Source organism: Lissotriton vulgaris, chromosome 7, assembly GCF_964263255.1.
Source record: "Lissotriton vulgaris chromosome 7, aLisVul1.2, whole genome shotgun sequence".
NCBI lineage: Eukaryota > Metazoa > Chordata > Amphibia > Caudata > Salamandridae > Lissotriton > Lissotriton vulgaris.
The window spans coordinates 23560365-23580780 of NC_141695.1; the positions used below are offsets into that span (position 1 = coordinate 23560365).

At 50.9% G+C, this 20416-nt stretch overlaps 1 protein-coding gene across 1 annotated transcript in view; it reads left to right on the forward strand.

Annotated features, from left to right (window-relative positions):
* LOC147700549 (C-type lectin domain family 10 member A-like) overlaps positions 1–20416 on the forward strand; it is a 171821-nt gene that overhangs the window by 141841 nt on the left and 9564 nt on the right. The window contains exon 6 of the mRNA XM_086928448.1: positions 3993–4093. Within this exon, the coding sequence (XP_086784574.1) occupies positions 3993–4093 (101 nt within the window). The remainder of the gene's footprint in view (positions 1–3992; positions 4094–20416) is intronic.

Sequence of the window (20416 nt, forward strand, 5' to 3'; positions counted from 1 at the left end):
TGGGTACGTCCTGCACTTGGGGACCGTACTGCCACTTGTCACAACCGCACAGCCGCCACCTCCAGGGTCGGAGCGGACGACGAGGAAAGGACCCTGCCGCCACAGAACACCGCTGCCCCGGACGACCAGTGACCTGCTCGGCCGAAGAGCCGCAACGATCAGCGACCCCGGGAAGGCAACGCGACGTGGGACAGATCCCTTGGAAGCCGCCGGCTCCACAAGAACTTTGAATAACACCGGTCTACGGACCTCAAGAGAACTTCCATAAGAACTGTGGTAACCCGAATTACGTAACTTGCAACCATCTTCATAAAGCTATTGACTGTATTCACAAGCCTGCTTAAAATCTATATAAAGAGATATATTTTTTACAAGAATACAGTCTGGTCTCGTTGTGTGGTGGGTTGGTTGTAAAGGTGTACTGTTGCAAGTGTTTAACCCAATGTGCCCCAAAGATTAGCCTACGACTGCTTAAGCCACACTACCTAGAGGGTAAGCAGAGGTTGTCTGGAAGGTAACCCTCAGCCCTGACGAGGAAGAGAGAGTCCCTGCTTGTCGCTAGTGTTGCACTGCGCCAACTAGAGCCTCCCCCTTCCTACACGTTGTATAAGGGTGCTGTGGCAGACTGTGTCAAAAGCGGCAGAGAGGTCGAGTAGGATGAGGGCCACTGTTTCGCCGTTGTCCAGGAGTGTTCGGATGTCGTCGGTCGCTGCAATGAGGGCGGTTTCGGTGCTGTGTTTTGCTCGAAACCCGGATTGAGATGGATCAAGGGAGTTGTTGGATTCAAGGAAGGCGGCGAGCTGGCTATTGACGGCTTTCTCGATGACTTTGGCCGGGAATGGGAGGAGGGATATGGGTCGGTAGTTTTTAAGTTCAGAGGGGTCTGCTGTGGGTTTCTTCAGAAGGGCGCTGAGTTCGGCGTGTTTCCAGCTTTCTGGAAAGGTGGCAGAGTTGAACGAGCAGTTGATGACATCACGGAGATGGGGTGCGATGATGGAGTCAGCTTTGTTGAAGATGTGGTGGGGGCAGGGGTCGGTAGGCAAGCCAGAGTGGATTGAGTTCATGAGGTGTGTCTTCAGTGGTGATTGGGTTCCAGGCGCTGAGGTTGTTAGTTGGTGGAGTAGGATCTGAGGGGGGTGGTGAGGGTTGATCGCTGGGAGTATTCTCGAAGCTGTTGTGGATGTCGGCAATTTTGTTGTAGAAGAAGGAGGATAACGCGTCGCAGAGGTCTTGGGAGGGAGTGATGTCGTTAGATGCTGCGGTGGGGTTGGTGAATTCTTTGACGATGTTGAAGAGTTCCTTGCTGTTATGGGTGTTGTTGTCGAGACGATCCTTGATTGCTGATTTCTTGGCGGATCGAATCAGTTGGTGGTGTTTGCGGGTGGCTGTCTTGAGGGAGGCCATGTTGTCGGAGGTTGGGTTTTTTCTCCATATTTTCTCCAGGGTACGGCATAGATTCTTGGATTTTTTAAGTTCGTCATTGAACCAGGGAGCCTTTTTGCTGGCTAATTTCATCTGGTGCTTTTTCAGGGGTGCTAATTCGTCAGCACTGCGGGTAATCCATTGCCTGAGGTTGGTGGCCGCTTGGTTTGGGTCTTTTGTAAAGCCATAGTGGGGCTTGGTTTGGGTCCATTGAGAGGGTGGGAGGGTTTTGGTTGAGTGATATGAGGAGTTGGTCGGAGGTGATTTTGTTCCAGTTTCTCCGAGGAATAGGTTGTGGACGGTTGTGAGTCAGGGTGGTTTTGTAGCTGAAGTGGACACAGCTGTGATCCGTCCAGTGGAGAGCTGTAGTGCGATCGAAGGAGATGTGCTTGCTGGAGGTGAAGATAGGGTCGAGCGTGTGTCCGGCTGTGTGGGTGGGGGTGTCAACAAGTTGTTTGAGTCCGAGATTGGCCAGGTTGTCCAGAAGGGTGGTGGTGTTGCTGTCGTGTTTGTTTTCAAGGTGGTAGTTGAGGTCTCCTAGAAGAATTTAGTTATCGGAGGCGAGGGCGTGTGGGCTGACGAAGTCCGTGATGTCATCGCTGAATTGAGTGCGGGTACCTGGAGGTCTGTAGATGAGGGTGCCTCTAAGTGTGGTCCTGGGGTCGGTGTGGATCTGGAAGTGGAGATGTTCGGCGGTTGCAAGATTGTCGTAGGAGCTGGTTGTGATTTTGATGGTGTTCCTGTGGATGATGGCGATGCCTCCTCCTGTTTGATTGGTGCAGTCTTTTCGGATAATCTTGTAAGTGTCCGGTATGGCTATGGCGATGTCGGGTGCTGATGATGTGTTCATCCATGTTTCAGTAAGGAAGGCGATGTCAGTTGACGCAGTGTCGAGTAGGTCCCAGAGTTCTGTTGTGTGTCTGTGGACCGAGCGGGTGTTGAGCAGGATGCACTTTAGGCGGTTAGAGTCGGAGCTGTGTTTGGAGGACGTGGATTTGGTGAGGGTCCTGAAGCAGTTGAATTTGCAGGAGAGGCAGGCGAATGGGCTGAGAGTGCGTCCTGGAGTAGCTTCGCAGCATAGTGGTGTACGTCCAGGGTTGAGGGCGAGGAGAGTAGCGGCATCATATGTGATTCTAGAGGGTTGGGAGCGGCGGGGACCAGGGGGACAGGCGCGGGGCGCGGTCCAGGCTCGGACCGGCGTAGACGGGCTTACCTTTGGCGCACCTTCGGGGTGACTGGGGCACGACCGCTGCGCGTGAACGCTGTGCGCAATAGCATCTGACATATGTGGAGGGGGAGGGGCGAGGGAGGAGCAGCTGGGAGGCGGGTGCGTGGTGGAGGGGGCGGGCTCCGGGCACAACAACTACAGTAATAATGGCGGCTAAAACGGAAGTGCAGACCAGGTTGGGGAGACTGAATTATTTATTTGCGTGGTGGGTAGCGGGGCGCCTGAGGAGCGGGGCGCCTGAGGAGCGGAGCACCGAAGCAATGGGCCACAGCAACAAACAAACAAACGATGCGGTAACGCGAGCTAAACAACACAGGCACTCTGAATCACTGTTGAGCAAACACAACGGGCACGTGAAAATAATGAAATAATAATGCAGGCTCGGTCAAGCGCTAAATAAGATCAGCAGAGCAGCGCTAATGATACCCAGCCAGAGTAGGCAGGAGAGAGCAGGGCAGTAGGGAGCGACCGCTTCTGACGAAGAACTGTCCCCCTCACACCTCGCTACCCCCCACGAATCCTTTGACTGCTTGCCCGCTGCTACCACTGAGTGTCCAGTGCTGAAGTGGTACTTGGCCCAGGACCCAAAGTAGGTTAGGTCCCGGGGCATTAGGATTAAAAGGACTCAACCCCCAAAGTTGGGCCCAGTAATACATGCTTGCCCCATGGCCCTCTGAAAGGGTTCTGACACCACAGAATGGGGTAGCTGATGGATGAGCTAAAATTGCCAGTTGTAGTTGCAGCTAATGGGATGCATATATCAATCGCTAGCAACATCAAGTGGCTATACCTATTAACATGCCAATACGGGCCAGTTGGGTAACCCTTGTCTACGTTTGTCCTTTTATGGGTAGAGAAGTGGTTGTGGCCTCAGTTATTGAATATCTGAGAATAGTCATGAATGATGGTCTTGTGGGTGTCTTGATTCTGTAAGATCTATGATGTGTGTACACCGTCGACCATGCACAGCTACAACAACTGTTTGCCTACATTTCAAAGGACACAGCACGCCAGCCGAATAGAAAGTCCACATTAATGTAGTTCCTTATCAAAATGATTCGACTCTCCTGTGGCTATCTAAATATTGCCCGAGATATACTTCAGAGGGGATGTGCAAAATTCCTTAAAAGGTTAAGGGTGTCAGTGGCCCAGTACCTGTGGGAACAGACACACAGGGACCCATAAGACTATATTCATATGTAAGAATAAATAAACTCAGGCTTGCATTTACACTCAATCTCTCTCTCTGTCTCTCTTTCTCACTCACTCACACATGAGTAAAAGACAGTCTGACTTCCACAAATGCTCTCTCTGATGGGGTGTTATTTGTGTATTTGTTTAGGAATTCTTGGTTAAGCAGCTGCAAACAGGTGCTTTCTGGATTGGTCTGAGAAACGAAAATGGGACCTGGAGATGGGTGACTGGAAGTAACTTTACAGATGAGTACGTACCAGCTTTCTAAAGGTTATTCCTTTACAGCATGGTATGTAAATTCCTGCTGGTATGACATACGCAGTGGTAATCAGTGATAATTAATGCATTAACCTGTGCAGCGCTACTGGTCGCTAAACCCGGACTAACTATTAGTAGGCAGGAATCAAAAAATTAAATAGATAGTGTTTTTTATGAAATTGTAGAGAGGGTTTCTATACATCATTGGTTGTCAATACGTTGGGGCCTAGTCACAACCTGCATTTTGTACTACATTCAGTAGTACGACAATAAAACCACTAAAGTACTACAAAAAATAGCCCAGTGAGTGTGAGCCTCTACCACCACCTGGACTATCCTTTCTATGGGGAGATCCTCAGGCATGTAAGTTTACTATTACTTACTACTAAACAGGAGGGGTTTCGGGATGAATAGGCAGGAGTTAGGGAGGGACATGCACCCAGCCCCAAAAGAGTAACCCCATTGCAATTCACAAACGGCAATTTTAAAGTTTTTACAGACCAAAAGCACCCAAAAAGAGTCGTAAATTACCCCAGTACAGAGCTGAAGCAGGTCCAACACCACACATGGCCAATCACTGGCAGGGCCGGACTGGGAACTGAAAGCTGCCCTGGCAAGTTTTACCACACCAGCCCCTGTTCGGCGCATAGCGAGAGAGCGCAGCGAGCGAGCCCAACCACCACTAGGGGATTTGGGGGGTTCTCCCCTCAAGAAAATTTTGGAAAAACACAGACCAAAATGGTGCATTTTACAGCAAATTTTTCGTTACAATGCACATGGAGGAGGGCCCCCCCTCGCTCTCACTCACAAGCTGGCCTGGCTGCATAGCTCGTAATGCAGTAGGTTTTGCCTTTTCTAAGAATTTTAAATAACGTGCTGCTATGAACTAATTTAAAGCGTGTCAATGTATAGACCTCAGAAAGCTGAATGGCTGAATTGGCTTTGCCCAGATTCGTACCTCCGATATAAACCTTGTGGGCTTTTCTAGCCGAGACACATTGTGGCTTCTCGCTTCTCCTTCCTCAATCATTTATTCTCTTACCGCCATCTTTCCCTTATTCTTCTCTTCAGTCGTTTTCTCACTAGTTTCCTTCACTTGTCAGTCTTCATTCATTTGCAAACTCCCTTCCTTCTGTCTGTCTAAAAAGTTTTCTAGCTCTTCTCTCTCTGCGCCTATTCGTCCTTTCTTCTCTTCTATCCCCTACTCCTGTCATCCCTCCAGACAACCCCTTGCCCTTCACTTTCATGCTTCATTTATCTTTTTCTTGTAGAAGTCTTTTCTCGCTTTCTCTCTCCCTGCTTCTTTACTTATCCCATCCTCCCACCTTCATCTCTTAATCCCTTCCATCTTTTCCTACCTCCCTGCCATTATTGCTGATGTCTCCACTGCCCCTTTGCCTTAACATGTCTGCGGCAGTGAGGAGATGATTGCCAGCACCCCACTGCCCACAATATGCCCCCGGGTCTGACTCTGATTCACTTTCGAAGCTGCAAACAGTTTGATTTTAGGGCGGGTTCTCATTTAGCTCTACATGGCAGCACTTTAGCATGTGTTTGCGGTTGTTATTGTCTCCACCGGCCAACCACCTGTTAGCAGCAATGGTTCTGCACCCGGATTAGGTGCCTATTTCCTATTGCCTAAAGTCTGCCTGAGCTGCAGCAAGTCGTTCCCTCCGGCAAAATTCAGCATACACTGGAAATGGGAGTTTTGAGAGATGTGACCACAATGGTAAAGTTTACAAGTGTAAAAGTTGGTGTAAGCCCTAGGAAGTGATGGTTAAGTTATTAACTATCAACAAACTGGGAATAGAATAAAAAAGTCACTTATATTTCAAAATACGATTGGTGCGACTTACAACTAACAAGTTTAGATACCTAACAGAAAATCTGATGCCGGGAGGAAAGGGGCACCGAAGCCAACAACAGCATCGTTTCTGGTTAAATTGCTCTCTAAATAGATACCATAGAGAAACACAAGGAAGAGGTGTACAGGCAATCGATAGGTAGCATAAATGTGGTAGTAAAGGGCTATGCATGTGCTCCTTTTTGATAACTTTTTTTTTCCGATTTTTGCAAAATATAACAGTCAAATCCCCCCTCCCTTCACATGGCATCAATTAAAACAGTATTACACAGATCGATGGACTCATTATGGCACTCCCCGGGTTAAGACCACAACTGTGAGCAAGGAAGTCTATGCGACAGAGCAGTGTATTCATCAGCGCATTACGAACCACATGAGGATTTCAGGCCAGGTCTATCAGCATGCATTCCACAGGCAATCGCTCATAGGTCTGCATCTCCTTCCCCCTCTTGGTCTGAGTCGGATGGAGAGAATAACTCGCTACTGGTCTCTCCGAATCAGAGTGGGACTCCGTGCCAAACTCTGCCATACACATAGTACGCCATGCCAACAGGTCCTCTTGCAATTTGTCATCCTTTCTGGTGTGTTGCATGTGGGTCTACTCGGCGAGTACCCACTCTCGTACATCTGTAAGCCAAGTGTCTACTTCAGGGGCCCTTTGTCCCAACCATGTGATAGCTACCCTACGCCTAGCCAATACCAGCATCAACTGCAGCATCCTGTACGGAAGTTTCCTTTTCGTGGGCTTGGGTACCAATCCCAACATGCAGTGTAAAGGGGACAATTCAATTCTGAGACCAGTTGTAGCTGCTATGCGACCCACGACATCCGCCCAGAAGCTCCTAACCAGCAAACACTCCCAGGCCATATGCAGAAATCCGCCCCCCGCGTCACACCTGGGGCAGTTATCCCGCCTGTCTGTCAAATAACGGCTCATCGTTTTCGGGGTAAGATAGGTGCGATGGAGGAAATTGAAATGAATGAGCTTGAAGCGGGCATTGCAGGACACTCACTTCGTCAAGGCCCCTATGCGCTTCCGCTGTCCCTGGTCCAGGGACATACCCAGGTCTTCCTCTCAGGCCGCCCATGACGGTGGGACCGGGGGGGCTGAATCATGTTTCATGGCCGCGTACAATAAAGTAATTATTTTACGTCCCCTACCACAGGACAATATGTTATGAAGTGTGTGGGTCATTTGGGGTGTCTCTGGACACTGCGGCCAAACCGATCGCACAATGGCACGCAGGCTCTGGTATTGGAGAAATTGCCCACCGCTGAGGCCAAAAGATTCCTCCGCCTGCTCATATGTCAGGAAACTCTCCGAGGGGTATAAGTCCGCAAGTAGCTCACAGCCCCCTCCCCTCCATTCAAGGAAGGACATATGGTTCTCCACTTCCACCATTGGGGCCAAGATCCAGATTGGCAGCTCTGTGTGAAACGGCGCCGCACGCAGAACCCTTTCTACAAAATGTTGCCACACTAGCCGTGTGCCGTACCACATATGCAAGGTCCGCTGGTGCCCCCGACCCCGCATTAATGCCAGCTGGAGCTCCTGCGTTGTGGCCCGTCCTGCTAATAGTTGCATCTCCCACACCTCGGTGTCTGCAAACCATCTGGCTGCTGGGAGGAGCTGTCCCGCGTAATAGTAGAGGTCGAATCGCGGGGCCTCCAATCTCCCCTCTTCAAAGGAGCGCTTGACAGTGCTAAGTGCCACTCTGCTGCGCCGTCCCGCCCACAACAGAGAAGTGAGCAGGGAATTAAGGGTTTTAAAAACCCTCGGGGGGAGGGGGCACAGCGAATTCTGGAGAACATATAACATTCTTCGCAGCATCACCATTTTCGCAATTGCCAGCCGCCCCATCAGTGAGAGAGGCAAAGTGTTCCAAAACGTTACCGACTTGCGCAGCGATGCAAGCACTCTATCCATATTGCAAACCAGGGATTGCTCCTCCGATGAGGTTACTTGAATACCCAAATATCAGAAACTGGTCAGTTCCCATCTCAACCCCAGCTCAGGTAAATCCTCAGTCTGTACAGAATCAAAGCCAGAGAGCGGGAAAATCAGGGTTTTACTGCGATTGAGCCGCAATCCCGGCGCCTCATCAAAAGAGTCCAGGAGATATAACAGCAGCGGGAGGGCTCTCTAGGAGTTGACAGGTAAAACAACGCATCATCCGCGTAGAGCGACAGAACATGACAGGTGTCACCGACCTTTATACCCCACTGCCGCAGCTTAGTACGAATCTTTACCGCGAACGGCTCTATAGCCAGGGCAAAAAGCAGTGGCTAGAGGGGGCACCCCTGTCTCGTTCCCCGTCCCAGCAGCCAATCCTCGAACCTCGCACCTCCCAGGCGCACATGGGCACGGGGGGAATTATACAAGATCGCGACCCAGCGAGCAAAGTTGGGTCCGAAACTCAACTTCCGGAGCACCTCTTGCAGATAGCCCCAGTCGACCGTGTCGAATGCCTTGGCCAGGTCTATGGAGACCAACACCGTCTGCTCATCTCTACCGCTCACCTCGTGCTGTATGTGGCTTAGCCTTCTCAGGTTCATCACTGATCTTGGTGCACTAAGTGCTCCATGAGAGGTGCCAGCCGGGTAGCCAGCAGCTTTGTTAGTATTTTGACGTCAGTGTTGATCATAGTAATGGGGCGGTATGAGGACGGGTCGTGTTTGTCCCCCCCTGGCTTAGGTACCATACAGATTTCTCCCTGAGCCATGCTCAGCGGGAGAACCCCACTCTCAAAGGCCTCGAGATAGACCTGCAGCAGGAGTGGAACCAATCTATCCCGGAACTCATATTAAAACTCCGGGGGGAAGCCATCGCTCCCTGGTGATTTGGCACGCGGCAAGCGGGACAGCGCCCCCTGTATCTCAAGCAAGGACAGGGCCGAGTCCAGGTCGTCTCGGTCCGAGTCTGAAAGGGTCGGCATGGGCAGTCCCTGTAATTAGGAGAGATAGGTGTCGACGGAAACGGCTGGGTCTGCCTGATACACTTGCTGCAAATGTGACTGGAGAACCCCCAGAATTGCCTGTTCTGAGTAAACCACCGCACCCGTCCGGTCGCGAAGAGCAACAATTCGTTCAGGCATCTGTTCTCGTTTCAGGATTAAGGCCAGAAGCCTCCCCGACTTGTCGCCTTCTCTATACAGACGCTGCCAGTATTGGCCCAGGGTGTGCTTGTCCAACCTATCAAGGACATCGTGCAACCGGACCCGAACCGCCTGCTCCTCCCGCCTTTGGGGATCACTGGGGTCGACCACTAATTGGGCCCGCAGTAGAGCGTCCTCCTCCCTCTGAAGGTCGTGGAGAAGCTGCTTCCGGACGCCATATGTAAGCGTACCACTGCCTTAAGGGCCTTCCACCTGGTGGCCAGTGACACAGTACTCCCTCCCCAGTTAATATCAGTATAGTCTCCAATTGCCTTATCCACATGTGCCCTGCCCACCTGGTCACAAAGGATATCCACTGGGAGCCTCCAGGTGCGAAGTCTAAGCACCCATGACCCCCACCGAACCACGCAGGTCACTGGAGAATGGTCAGACAGGAACCGCGCCTGGTGCGTTACGTCAACCGACAGGCCAGGCTCGGCGATGGCCACCAAAATCCTGTGCAATCGACTATATGTATTGTGCGTGGGCGAATAACAGGTATACAACTTCTGATTCGGGTGCGTTAGTCGCCAAATATCGACCGCCCCCACGTTGTCCATGACTTCCCTAAGCTGCGCGGTCATACAGGGTTTAGTGCCCTCCCGGGGGGAGATCTATCCAGTACTGGATCAAGGATGCAATTAAAGTCCCCGAACCAAAGCATCGGGGTCACCAGGTCATATATGAATGTGTCTTGCACTGCCCCGAAAAATGGGGCGTCATCAGTGTTGGGCGCGTAGGAATTCATTATGACTAGATCCCTGCCATCTAGCTTGGCCCCGAGGAGCAGGTACTGACCCTGAATGTCCGCCTCCATGTATTGCATAACTAACGGTACCCCGGGAGCCACCCAAATCCGAACCCCTCTAGCGTAGGTAGAGAAGGACGCATGAAACAACTGCCCATGCCACTTTTTCCCTAACCGTTGTGCTCCCTCATCAATCAAGTGAGTCTCCTGCAGGCAAGCTATGGAAATGTTATGCCGGCGGAGGAGGGAGAGGACTCTATATCGCTTGGTGCATGTCCCTAGCCCCCTCATGTTCCAGCTCAAAATCTTTAAGGAACCCATGGTATATATCTACCCTGCCCCCCCTGAGCTCCCCCCCCCCCCGCCGCACAGAGAAAGTCCTCCCCTGTACCCGGTCTGTAACACAAGTGATGCCAAAAACATTGCCCCGCAACTTCCCTCTCCAACTGTCCCCCCACCCCCCTCCCTCGAGCAAACTGTCAGCAACAACCACACATGCCAATCTGCCCTTGCCTGCCGGTGCCAGGACGTGCACAGCCACCCCATACCCCTAACAATGCAAACCCACTACAAAACAAACAATGGAAAACTGCCCCCCCCACCCCGACTCTCAACCAGACCCATTGTTCAAGTGAAAAGTCCGGGTTCAACATTCCGACTCAGAACCATACACTCTCATATCTGTGACCTCGAGCTCACACATTCTCCCCCACATGCAGAGCCCCTAACTAAAATCAACCCCCCCCCTCCTTTGGCGATCCGCTCCAGAGAGCCCATACATCGCTGACTGGCCGACACAAAACTACCGGACCCAATCATACAGCCAAACATGCCGCTCACTGAAATGTTGAAGATTCTCAGGGAGGAGCCCCAGCCTCCGGAGACCCAGTCTCTGGGATCACCGGAGCCGTAAGCAGCGCGTCGTTCGTCGCGACCAGAAGGGTGTCCTGGACCAGGATGTCGGGATGTTCAAGAGGGAGCGAGGCTCCCGGGTCGTCGGCTGCTTCCACCGGCTCCAAGTGTAAGGAACCATCCTCACCAACCAGTACCCTGCTGGGCTCCTGACTATCCACCGCTTCGGAGCGACGTCTGCGTCTGCTGTTGCATCTCCTGGGTGGTCGGGTTCCCCATTTCCCACTGGGGACTCCACTCTCTCCTGGGGGAAGATCATCTCCTCCGATCTCCAGCCATTCCCATACTTCCGCCGGGGACTCGAAGAAGTGCGCCTTTCCATGTGACAGGACCTTAAGCTTGGCTGGATATAGAAGCATGTATTGCAAGTGCATCTCCCTGAGTTTCTGCTTAACTCCTAGGAAGGACTTTCCCTGCTCCTGGACTTGTTGGATGTAATCCGGATAGATGGAGATCTTGCTGTTCTCAAATGTGAGGTTCGGCGACTCCCGTGCCGCCCGCAGGATACAATCCCTGTCACGATAATTCAAGATTTTCGCAATTAGAGCTCTCGGAGGTGCACTCGGCCACGGCTGCGGGACCAACGCCGGGTGGGCCCTTTCAATCACAAAGACCTCCGACAGACCCCTCGGGCAAAGCTGAGTGTGGATCCAACCTTCAAGGAAGTGTTCTGCGTTCCCCGCCTCCGCACGCTCAGGGACACCTAGGACTTAATGTTACTGCGACGCGCCCTTCCTTCCGCATCCTCCGCTCGCCGCTCCAGGGCTCCCGTCGTGGCAGTAAGTTGTGCGACAGTCTTCTTGAGGGAGGCCACCTCTCCTTGCCGCAGTCCGATGTTGCCCTCTGCCTCGGTCACCTTGTCCGCCACCTTCCGCAGGTCGGTCCGAAACAAATTGACATCTATGGACACCGTCTCTATCTGGCGCTCCAGTGCGGAGTGGGAACCCTGGATCGCCTTCAGCAACTCCGCCCGGGAGGGCTCCCCAGGGGCATCCGCCCCCTTGTCGTGGCCCGACTGTCTCGTAAGCCATTGAGACGGGAGTCTCGGGGTGGTGTATTGCGTAATGGTGTTGGGCTGCATGGACTTAGACATCCTGTCCTTGCGCATCGTTGGCTCCGGGAGCGGCCCACTCGGACCCGTTGGGAGGCCACGGGGATCCCAAGGAGGAGTGTCCGTGGCCAGTAACTCAGTCCTTAAGGATCCAACTGGAAGGAGTCCCAGACCATAAGCTCAAGCACCACAAGGATCACGCCCGAGGCGCCCACTGCGTTTTCTCTCTCTCTCCAGCCAGCAGCGGCCGGTCCACAAGTTGCCAGGTCTCTTCCACTTCGCAGTGCCACCTCCAGGGGGGACCAACCTCAGGGCAACCGCCCGGTCTGCAGTCAGGGGGTACGATCATGCCAGGTAGGCTCTCTGTCCAATATGCGGGGCAGGCAGTGCAGGATGGCTGGCTGCCCCAATACACAAGATCCGCAGGAGTGCGACTCCAGCGGGGCTCTCCGGTACCCCACAACACGACCAGCCGCCACAACACAGGGAACAAGGCAAGAACCCAGAAGGCACCTCCGGGGAAAAGAGCCCCTCACACCACGTAGCTAGGCCGGGCACCAAATGCCACAGGCCACCGGGTCAGTCTAGGCTCAGGGAGCGCAGTTCGTCCTATGCCTGCAGCGCGAGATGGCACGTGCTCTTTTCAAGCCACCCCCCCGATCTGGGGGGCAAGCAGGGTGCAGGGGCCGGGCACTCAACAGTCTCACAATGGCTGGGGCCCCCCCTCCGGGGCCGCAGGATCACTGGGTTGCACTCACCCGAGGACGGGGCACCATCTCATAGATGGCATAGGCTTCAGTCCGGGGCCTCGCTCAGTTGCGGGCCGCCTCCCGATGTAGGATGGGGGCCGCTACCAGCCCGTTCAGCCCCCGTCAGCCTCCGGGTCCTTCACCAGGCCGGCGGCATCCCCAGCGATGCAGTAGACTCCTGAGGGAGGAAGGCCCAGGAGATCAGGCTGGAGGGCGGGCCCACTGTACTCGCCTCCTGAGCCACGCGGGTCTCCGTCGGCCTCTGCAGTCCCCTCACAGTTCCTCCGCATTCAGAGCGACAGCTAGCTGCGGGCTCCGGTCCTCGAGCGGCTCCACCGCAGGATCAGCCAGCGCCAGTCGCCACCGGTCATCAGGCTCAAGGCCCCGCCTCCTTTCCACCGGCAGCAGGCCTCAAGCCCCGGCCTCGCGTGATCAGAGGCCCGGGGCGCCCCAGGCGCAGGATCAAAAACGGTCAGTCTGGGGGAGCCCGCCTGTATTTTCCACCTCAAAGCAGCCCCAGGCAGTAGGGGGGCGCTTCCGATACACAATTCAGGTCGTCAGGAGCCCGAACAGGATAATTAACAGGATGTTAGGGGTCCGATGGACAGGAGCCGGTGGAGCACACGTCCTGTCGGCCATGCTGCTTGGCCACGCCCCCCTATGCATGTGATTTTTAAAAATTTTTTTATTAAAAGTATAGTGACTGGGACTCCTCTTGCCCCATTTGAGTGCCTCAAGGGCATGGATGTCAAAGAAGATGGCAGTATGACTGAAAATCTTGCAAAGGTAGTTATGGAATATAAAGCTAGGACCTGGATTACTTTGTTTTAGGTACTGGCACCGGGGGAATGAAGCAGAGGAGGCAAGATAAGAGTGGACTTATAAACACAGATGTTTGGAGGCTAAAGGGCATATGCCTTCCTAGTGCACTGTACCCCTTGAGTTTAAAAACAATTATTGCCACTCGATGTCTGCTGCTGGCAAACCGGACAAACAGAAAATCAGGAGAACAAAAAATATTGATGTTGAGGAAGAAAGCAGATACTCCATTGCCATCAAGGATTGCTGCTAACACATCTTTTGCATCAACACACAGGGTTACCATTTTCAGGTGATAACAAATGACCGAGATCTGTAAAACAACAAAGCGTAGGTCAGACAGGCTACAGTGCAGTCTGACTCACGGACCAAAAATCGGCCCCAGCAAAACCGGCCCCCTCCACATTCGGCCTACCGGGGATTGCCCGATGCCCGGAACCACCAGTCCGGCCCTGAACATAACATGGCGCTGAATAACAGATGTTAATTGTTACCCAACTCCACGGTACTCATTTAATCAACCTCAGATGGATGAAAGGCTGAGTGGACCCACTGGGATTTGAACCTGTGACCAAGAGGTTGAACACAGGCTCCTGCAGTAGACATACTAGTACACTGAGCCACCAGACCCGGGTATAAACAGCCTTAGTATTGTACTGGTGACGCACTGTGCCGAATGTGGTCATATTTCTTTATATATCAAGTTCCAGGTAAGAGAACAGTCAATCACAGATATATGCAAACCTATATTTCAGTTCCACCGCAACACTCCATCTTACAAACTTATATTCCAACCATCACCACTCCAAGCACTAACCACACTCAGTAATGGACAGCTCGCGACTGAGCAACGCTTGCAACGAACTTGTAAGAAAATTTTTAGGATACATCATATATTTATTTTATAAATTAAGCACAGCGTGTTGCAGAAAAACGCAGATAACATGCTCTGTGGCACAAACACACCCAACATCATATAAAACTGCCACAGCATTGCATAATGTAGGAGCGTAGCTTCCATTGGTGCAGTAGGTGCCGTGGCACCACTGCCCAGAGAGACCCACTGAACCCTGCCCGATTATGGCTGCATTGTATCATTCTGACTGCAGCTAGGGGCACATTTCCTTCCTTCCACGAGTATGTTGCTGCTCCAAGTTCACATTCTCTCTGTTAATTCTGTTTTTCCAGTATTTGTTCGATGAAAAAATGGCTGTGCTTTCATTTTGATCAACAAAGATAGGCAAGGTCATAAGGGCGGGGGGGCATAGCAATTATTCACAAGAGTAACCTCTCCATCACGGAAATCACCTCTTGCGAGTATAGCTCCTTTGAATGTCTCTCAGTCAACATCAAGACATACGCCAAAAGACCATTGCTCTGTCACCTCCTATACCACCCCCCAAGCAACTCCAAGGAATTCGGGGTACACCTTTCCGACCTGATTGCCCACTGTGCACTAAGCAACTCTAACATAATTCTTGGCGACCTCATTCTCAGATGGAATGAAACTCAAAACGCGCTTATTCAATCCTTAAATAGCCTCCTGCTGGAAAATAATCTGACCCAACACAGCTTAGAAGAAACCCACCAAAGAGGAGCAACCCTGAACGCAATCATTGCCGAAAACAATGCAATCTCCATTGACTACATCTTTCCCGTTGGCTGGTCTGACCACCACATCATTCTCTTCCACATCAACGTAATGGTCCAAACTCAACCCCCTACTCAGGTCCCCCCAAATGGGTCAGGAACACAGCTCAGATCCCTTGGTCAGACCTAGAAGAACGAATGAGCTCGCTCCTCCCCAGCGCACTGATCACCTCTCAACTACCGAGCTCACCTCCCTCTACAACGTCAATTTGACGCTCACCCTGGACCACCTGGCCCCCCTGAAACAAAAAAAAAACCAAGATCATCCCGTCTAGATCATGGTTCTCCACTGACATTAATGAAGAAAGAAGGCAGCTCAGAGCCTCAGAAAGAACCTGGAGGAACAATCCCTCTGCCCTCCATCGCGACCAACTTAATGAAGCCCGCAGGAACTACAAAATGAACCATAAGATCAAAAAGTCCGCTTTCTTCTGTTCCGCGCTAAACACCGCAAAAAAACATCCCAAAGAACTCTTCAATATCATTAGGAATCAGACATCCAAGCCCCCGACTTCCTCAATACTGGCATCCAAAGAACAATGCGACAACTTCGCCGTCTTCTTCAATGACAAAATCGAAAAGTTCGACCTCTCACTTGGCGTGAATCTTCCCTCTGCCATCGAGAGCAAGGCACGCGAATCTAAGGTTGCTGCCACCATGAACGCTCCAAAACGATGGTCCTCCTTCATCCCTATTCAGGAAGCAGAAATAGTCAATATAATCTCCACGGCTAAACCATCATCCCATGCTCCAGACCAGCTTCCCACACATATGGCCAAGGACCTGGAGCACACCTTAGCCCCAATATGGTGCAAGATCATTACCAGCTCTCTGAGCACTGGATCTGTACCAGACTGTCTCAAAGTAGGCCAAGTCACGCCACTGCTGAAAAACCAGGACTGGACACAGAAGATATGAACAACTTTAGACCTGTATCGAACTTACCCCTTCTCTCCTAAATCCAAGAAAGATGTGTACTCCCTCAGCTGACTCTTCACCTGGACAACATCAATCTCCTAGATCCCCATCAATCTGGCTTCAGAAAAGGCTGCAGTACAGAAACGGCAATCATCAATGTCCTAGACGATCTCCACAAGTCACTTGATTCCGATCATTGCTGCCTTCTCATCCTCCTAGACTTATCAGCCGCGTTCAATACAGTCAATCACTCTCGTCTCCTTAAGACCCTCCAAGAAAGAGCCGGTCTTGAAGAAACAGTCCTTCATTGGTTCTCCTCTTTTCTTCACAACCGCTCACAAAGAATAAAAATCTAAAACTTTGAGTCCGACCTCCAACCAGTCGAGAGGTGTTCCCCAAGGGTCAGTGCTCTCCCCCCAGCTTTTCAATATCTGCATGGAACCACTCACCACACTGCTCAGGAATTCCAACATTCCTTTCCACTTATATGCAGACAATACACAACTTTATCTGGAAACCACCTCCATTGACGACATCCGAAGATTAAACACCACGCTAAGGGAGGTGCAACACTGGCTCACAATCAACCACTTGAAACTCAACCAAGAGAAAACTGAAGTACTCCTCATCTCCAACAGAGACGAAAGACCCCAAATTGAAGAATGGCTGAAAGCCATTGATGTCCTCAATGGTACCCTCTCCCCAGCGGATTCGGTAAAATCTCTAGGTTTTACCCCAGACCCGAAACTGAACTTGAAAAAACACATTTCGAAATCCGCCAAAAGTGCCTTTCTCAACCTGAAACTACTATATAAAATAAAACCCTTCTGTCCTCCTAAAGATCTCCAACAAGCCACGCAAGCACTGGTGCTCTCCAGAATCAACTATGGGATCACAGCTCTGACTGGAACAGGAGAATCTCACCTAGCACCCCTAAAAACAACCTTCAATGCTGCAGCAAGAATGGTCACAGGAACTAAGAAATTCGACCACATTTCTCCTGCACTCAAGGAACTTAAATGGCTCCCATTGGATCTTCGAGACAGCTTTAGAACTGCGTGCCTCGCGCATAAAGCCCTACACACAGGCAAACCGGAATACTTAGCCGCAAAAACTCACAAGAGCCGGCCAGTCCAAAAACCTCAGGAGCTCCAACACTCTACTGCTCATCCCCCTGAAAACTCGCAAGCAGAATACCACAGCCAAATCTTTCACTGGTAACGCCCCTAAAATCTGGAACTCCATCCCCCCCACATCAGAACGGCCCCCTCATTCCCTAAATTCAAGATCTTGCTCAAAGCCCTCTTCCTAGACCGCTCCCGAGCCAAATGATAAGCTACAAGGTTGCAACTGGCACAGCTCTCCATATTCTTCTGACGGTGAACTTTGAATTGGACCCAGAAAACCTATCGGTCCCTCCGACCTGGCTAAGTATAGAATCGAATTAGACGCTCGTCCAGAAGGATCGTCACCCTACCCGCCCCTCGCTTGCCTGTGCTCCTATCTGAAGTATACGCGGCTCAATCCTCCATGGACTATCCTACTATCTGTACTGTTGTATTTCTATCTAGGACCCTAATTCAATATTCCCGATTCATGCCCTTATGTGGTTATAACAAATAATATCTTTACAAAAGCATGAGAATCATATCCATATTTAGTAATAGCCCAAGCAGTCCAAAACACGGCAAGGCTACTCCCATAGACTCCTAGACAGCACAACGCGTTCTTTAAACAAACCAAGCCTCCAGCAGCCCGGGAATTCCCCCTGCTTTTCTTTTGATTTGTACAAGAACTCCTGGAGTCCAGAAAGAACTGTTAGTTCTTAGTGACGTCTTATGTCCAACCTTACGTCAAACCCGGCACCTTTCAGGTATAAATATACCAACGTTGCCTTACGCAAACACTAGGTGGTGGGAGCAGAGTGATGTTCTACTTGCCCGGGAGCCCAGCTGTTGCTAGAGCCGAAGGAAAACGCCCCTCCCTTTGACGCACTGAGAGAGACGCTGTCTTTTTCTGCAGCCGAGAAAATCCAGCTCCGGTGTTCCCAAGTCACCCTCGCGGGTTGCTGTGAGATCGATTCCTGAGAAGCGAGATACAAGACCTCCTTCATTCTATAACCAAGGTACGGAGCTGATTAAAACCTTAGAGAGAATTCTTGATTCCGATTCTTGGCAAAAACCTAACTTAACTTAAAACTGCAACTTACTTACTCCTTCCCACGTATTAGGCTTAGGTCAGGTAAACCGGGGTAGGCGTATCTTAGAAGCACCAGTTGAGTTCGTTAGTCAATGTTTTTATGTATGTATATATTTTATCCATTTTTAAGTATCATTTGGCTTAGAAACCATATCAATGCTTTTACAGTATTATCTCATAATACTACTTTTACTGTACGGACTTTACTTCATGATAAGTATTGCAATTGTGGCAATTCATTTCTCTTGCATGAGAAAGAAGACTGCTCCATAAAATAACACCTTTTATTCAGAACGCCCGTCTCTCTATTTCTCTGCAATCTGGTGAAATTAAGCATGCACGATTGACTGAGTGAAATAGTTGTCTATTGTTTTCACACGACTCTAGAGATATACTCTTTATTCTGAGGGAGCAAAGTTGTCATGTTTGTATGGTTGTCAGAAGCTAATCCCTTCTTGTCTAAATCAGGACGGTTACCCCTTTCCTGAACATTCGAGAAAGTTTCTAGTGACCTCTGAGCTAGCTGGCAAAACTAATTAAGTCTAAAATAGTCAGTAGAGACCTAGATGACCTCAGTCCTACGTCTACACTGCTGTTTATGTTATTCCAATGCGCAGAGCTTATTGGGAATATAGGAACTACACTAGACGCTCGTCCAGAAGGATCGTCACTGTACCCGCCCCTCGCCTGCCCGTGCTTCTATCTGAACTATACGCGGCTCAATCCTCCATGGACAATCATGTTATCTGTACCGTATAATTGCATCTGACTGTACATGTTGTAAAGCGCTTTGATACCCTCGGGTCCAGCTAGCGCTATATAAAACTCCTAAATAATAAAATAATAATAAATAATAATAGCACATAAACAATCTGGGGTGTGTTTTACAAGCACATCAGCAATTTGTGTTGTGATTCACGATAAACTGTTAAAAAAAACGACACTTTTAAGGCTGTGGAATTACACAACACCTTTTGTGTATCGACATACAGATTTTAGGAAAGGACTACCAGGCGAGCGAGCATCGCTCAACGGGGCTCATGATATGAAACTGAAGCGCCAGGGAACGCCAGCCGCCCACAATCAAGCTAATAGCAGCGGAATGAACGCGAGCATCACTTAGCATGAATTTTGAGCCCCAAAGGGCCTGTTTATATGAAGCCCCCCCCACCCCCCCCTCACCCCCCCGCTCAGCAGACTAATGCTGCAGAAACATGAGTGACGCCACTCTCTGGGGATTACTGCAAAATATGATCTCGATGTAACCCCAGCAGGTCAAGGCAGGACACTAACCAACGTTGACATGTCAAAAAGCAATGGCGTCATTCAGGGACGTCATGGGGGGGCGAGGGGATGAGTGCACTAGGCCACGCTCTTTTCAGGGCCCGGCGGTCCCACTGTTTGAATAAACAGGCGTAGCTTTCAGATTGTTGATCAGGCACGTTATGTGGATCACCACTAGGTGGCGCCATATACCGATAAGTTCCTAGGGCCACGCAGAACTTCTTACCGGCCAGGGCTGTCCTGGCATGGCAAAACTATTGGTCAGCAACATGGAGCACATGGAGCTGAACCCAGGGTCTGTGGAAGGGTTTTAAGTGCTCCAGGCAAAATAGAAATGTGCCCCCTAGAGTCTCACCACACTTATGAACTCTGATATTACACTTTTTGCATTATTTAAGGGTCGCCATGAGGTGGCGGCGCCCTAGGCTGCAGCCTTACCCAGAGTAATGGCGTTCCTGGCTGTATGTAGGAGTAATTAATGCTCTCTAATTAACCACAGCGAGGAGGTTGTGCTGCGGCGCTCCGGGCTAGTGTTCATGGCGCACAGGGGTGGACTGTGTAGGGTCTGGATGGGCCCTAGGCCCTCATGCTGGCAATCAGTCACACGCAGACACAGGACACACCGTCCGGAGGTATGGTGCAACTGGCCCAGAGCACGTGCGCTCTGCCTCTTTTATTGGTACTGTGTCACATGACCTGTGACATCAGTGGTGGGTGGGTGTTCAGTGTGAATACAGGCTTCAGCACTAGACTGCTGACTTATGCTGGGCATTACATCCCTCCCCAAATTGGTTAAAAATTAACCCAAACAGAAAAAGTCCAAAAACCTGTGGGGGACAGAAAACAAAGAAAATAACATTGGACTTGCGCTTTCAAAATGAGTCTCTTTGGCTGCTTGCAAGCCGCAGGCAGTATTGTTCTTGCGTTTTGGATTACCAGTTCTTGGTGGCACGATTCGCAGTTGT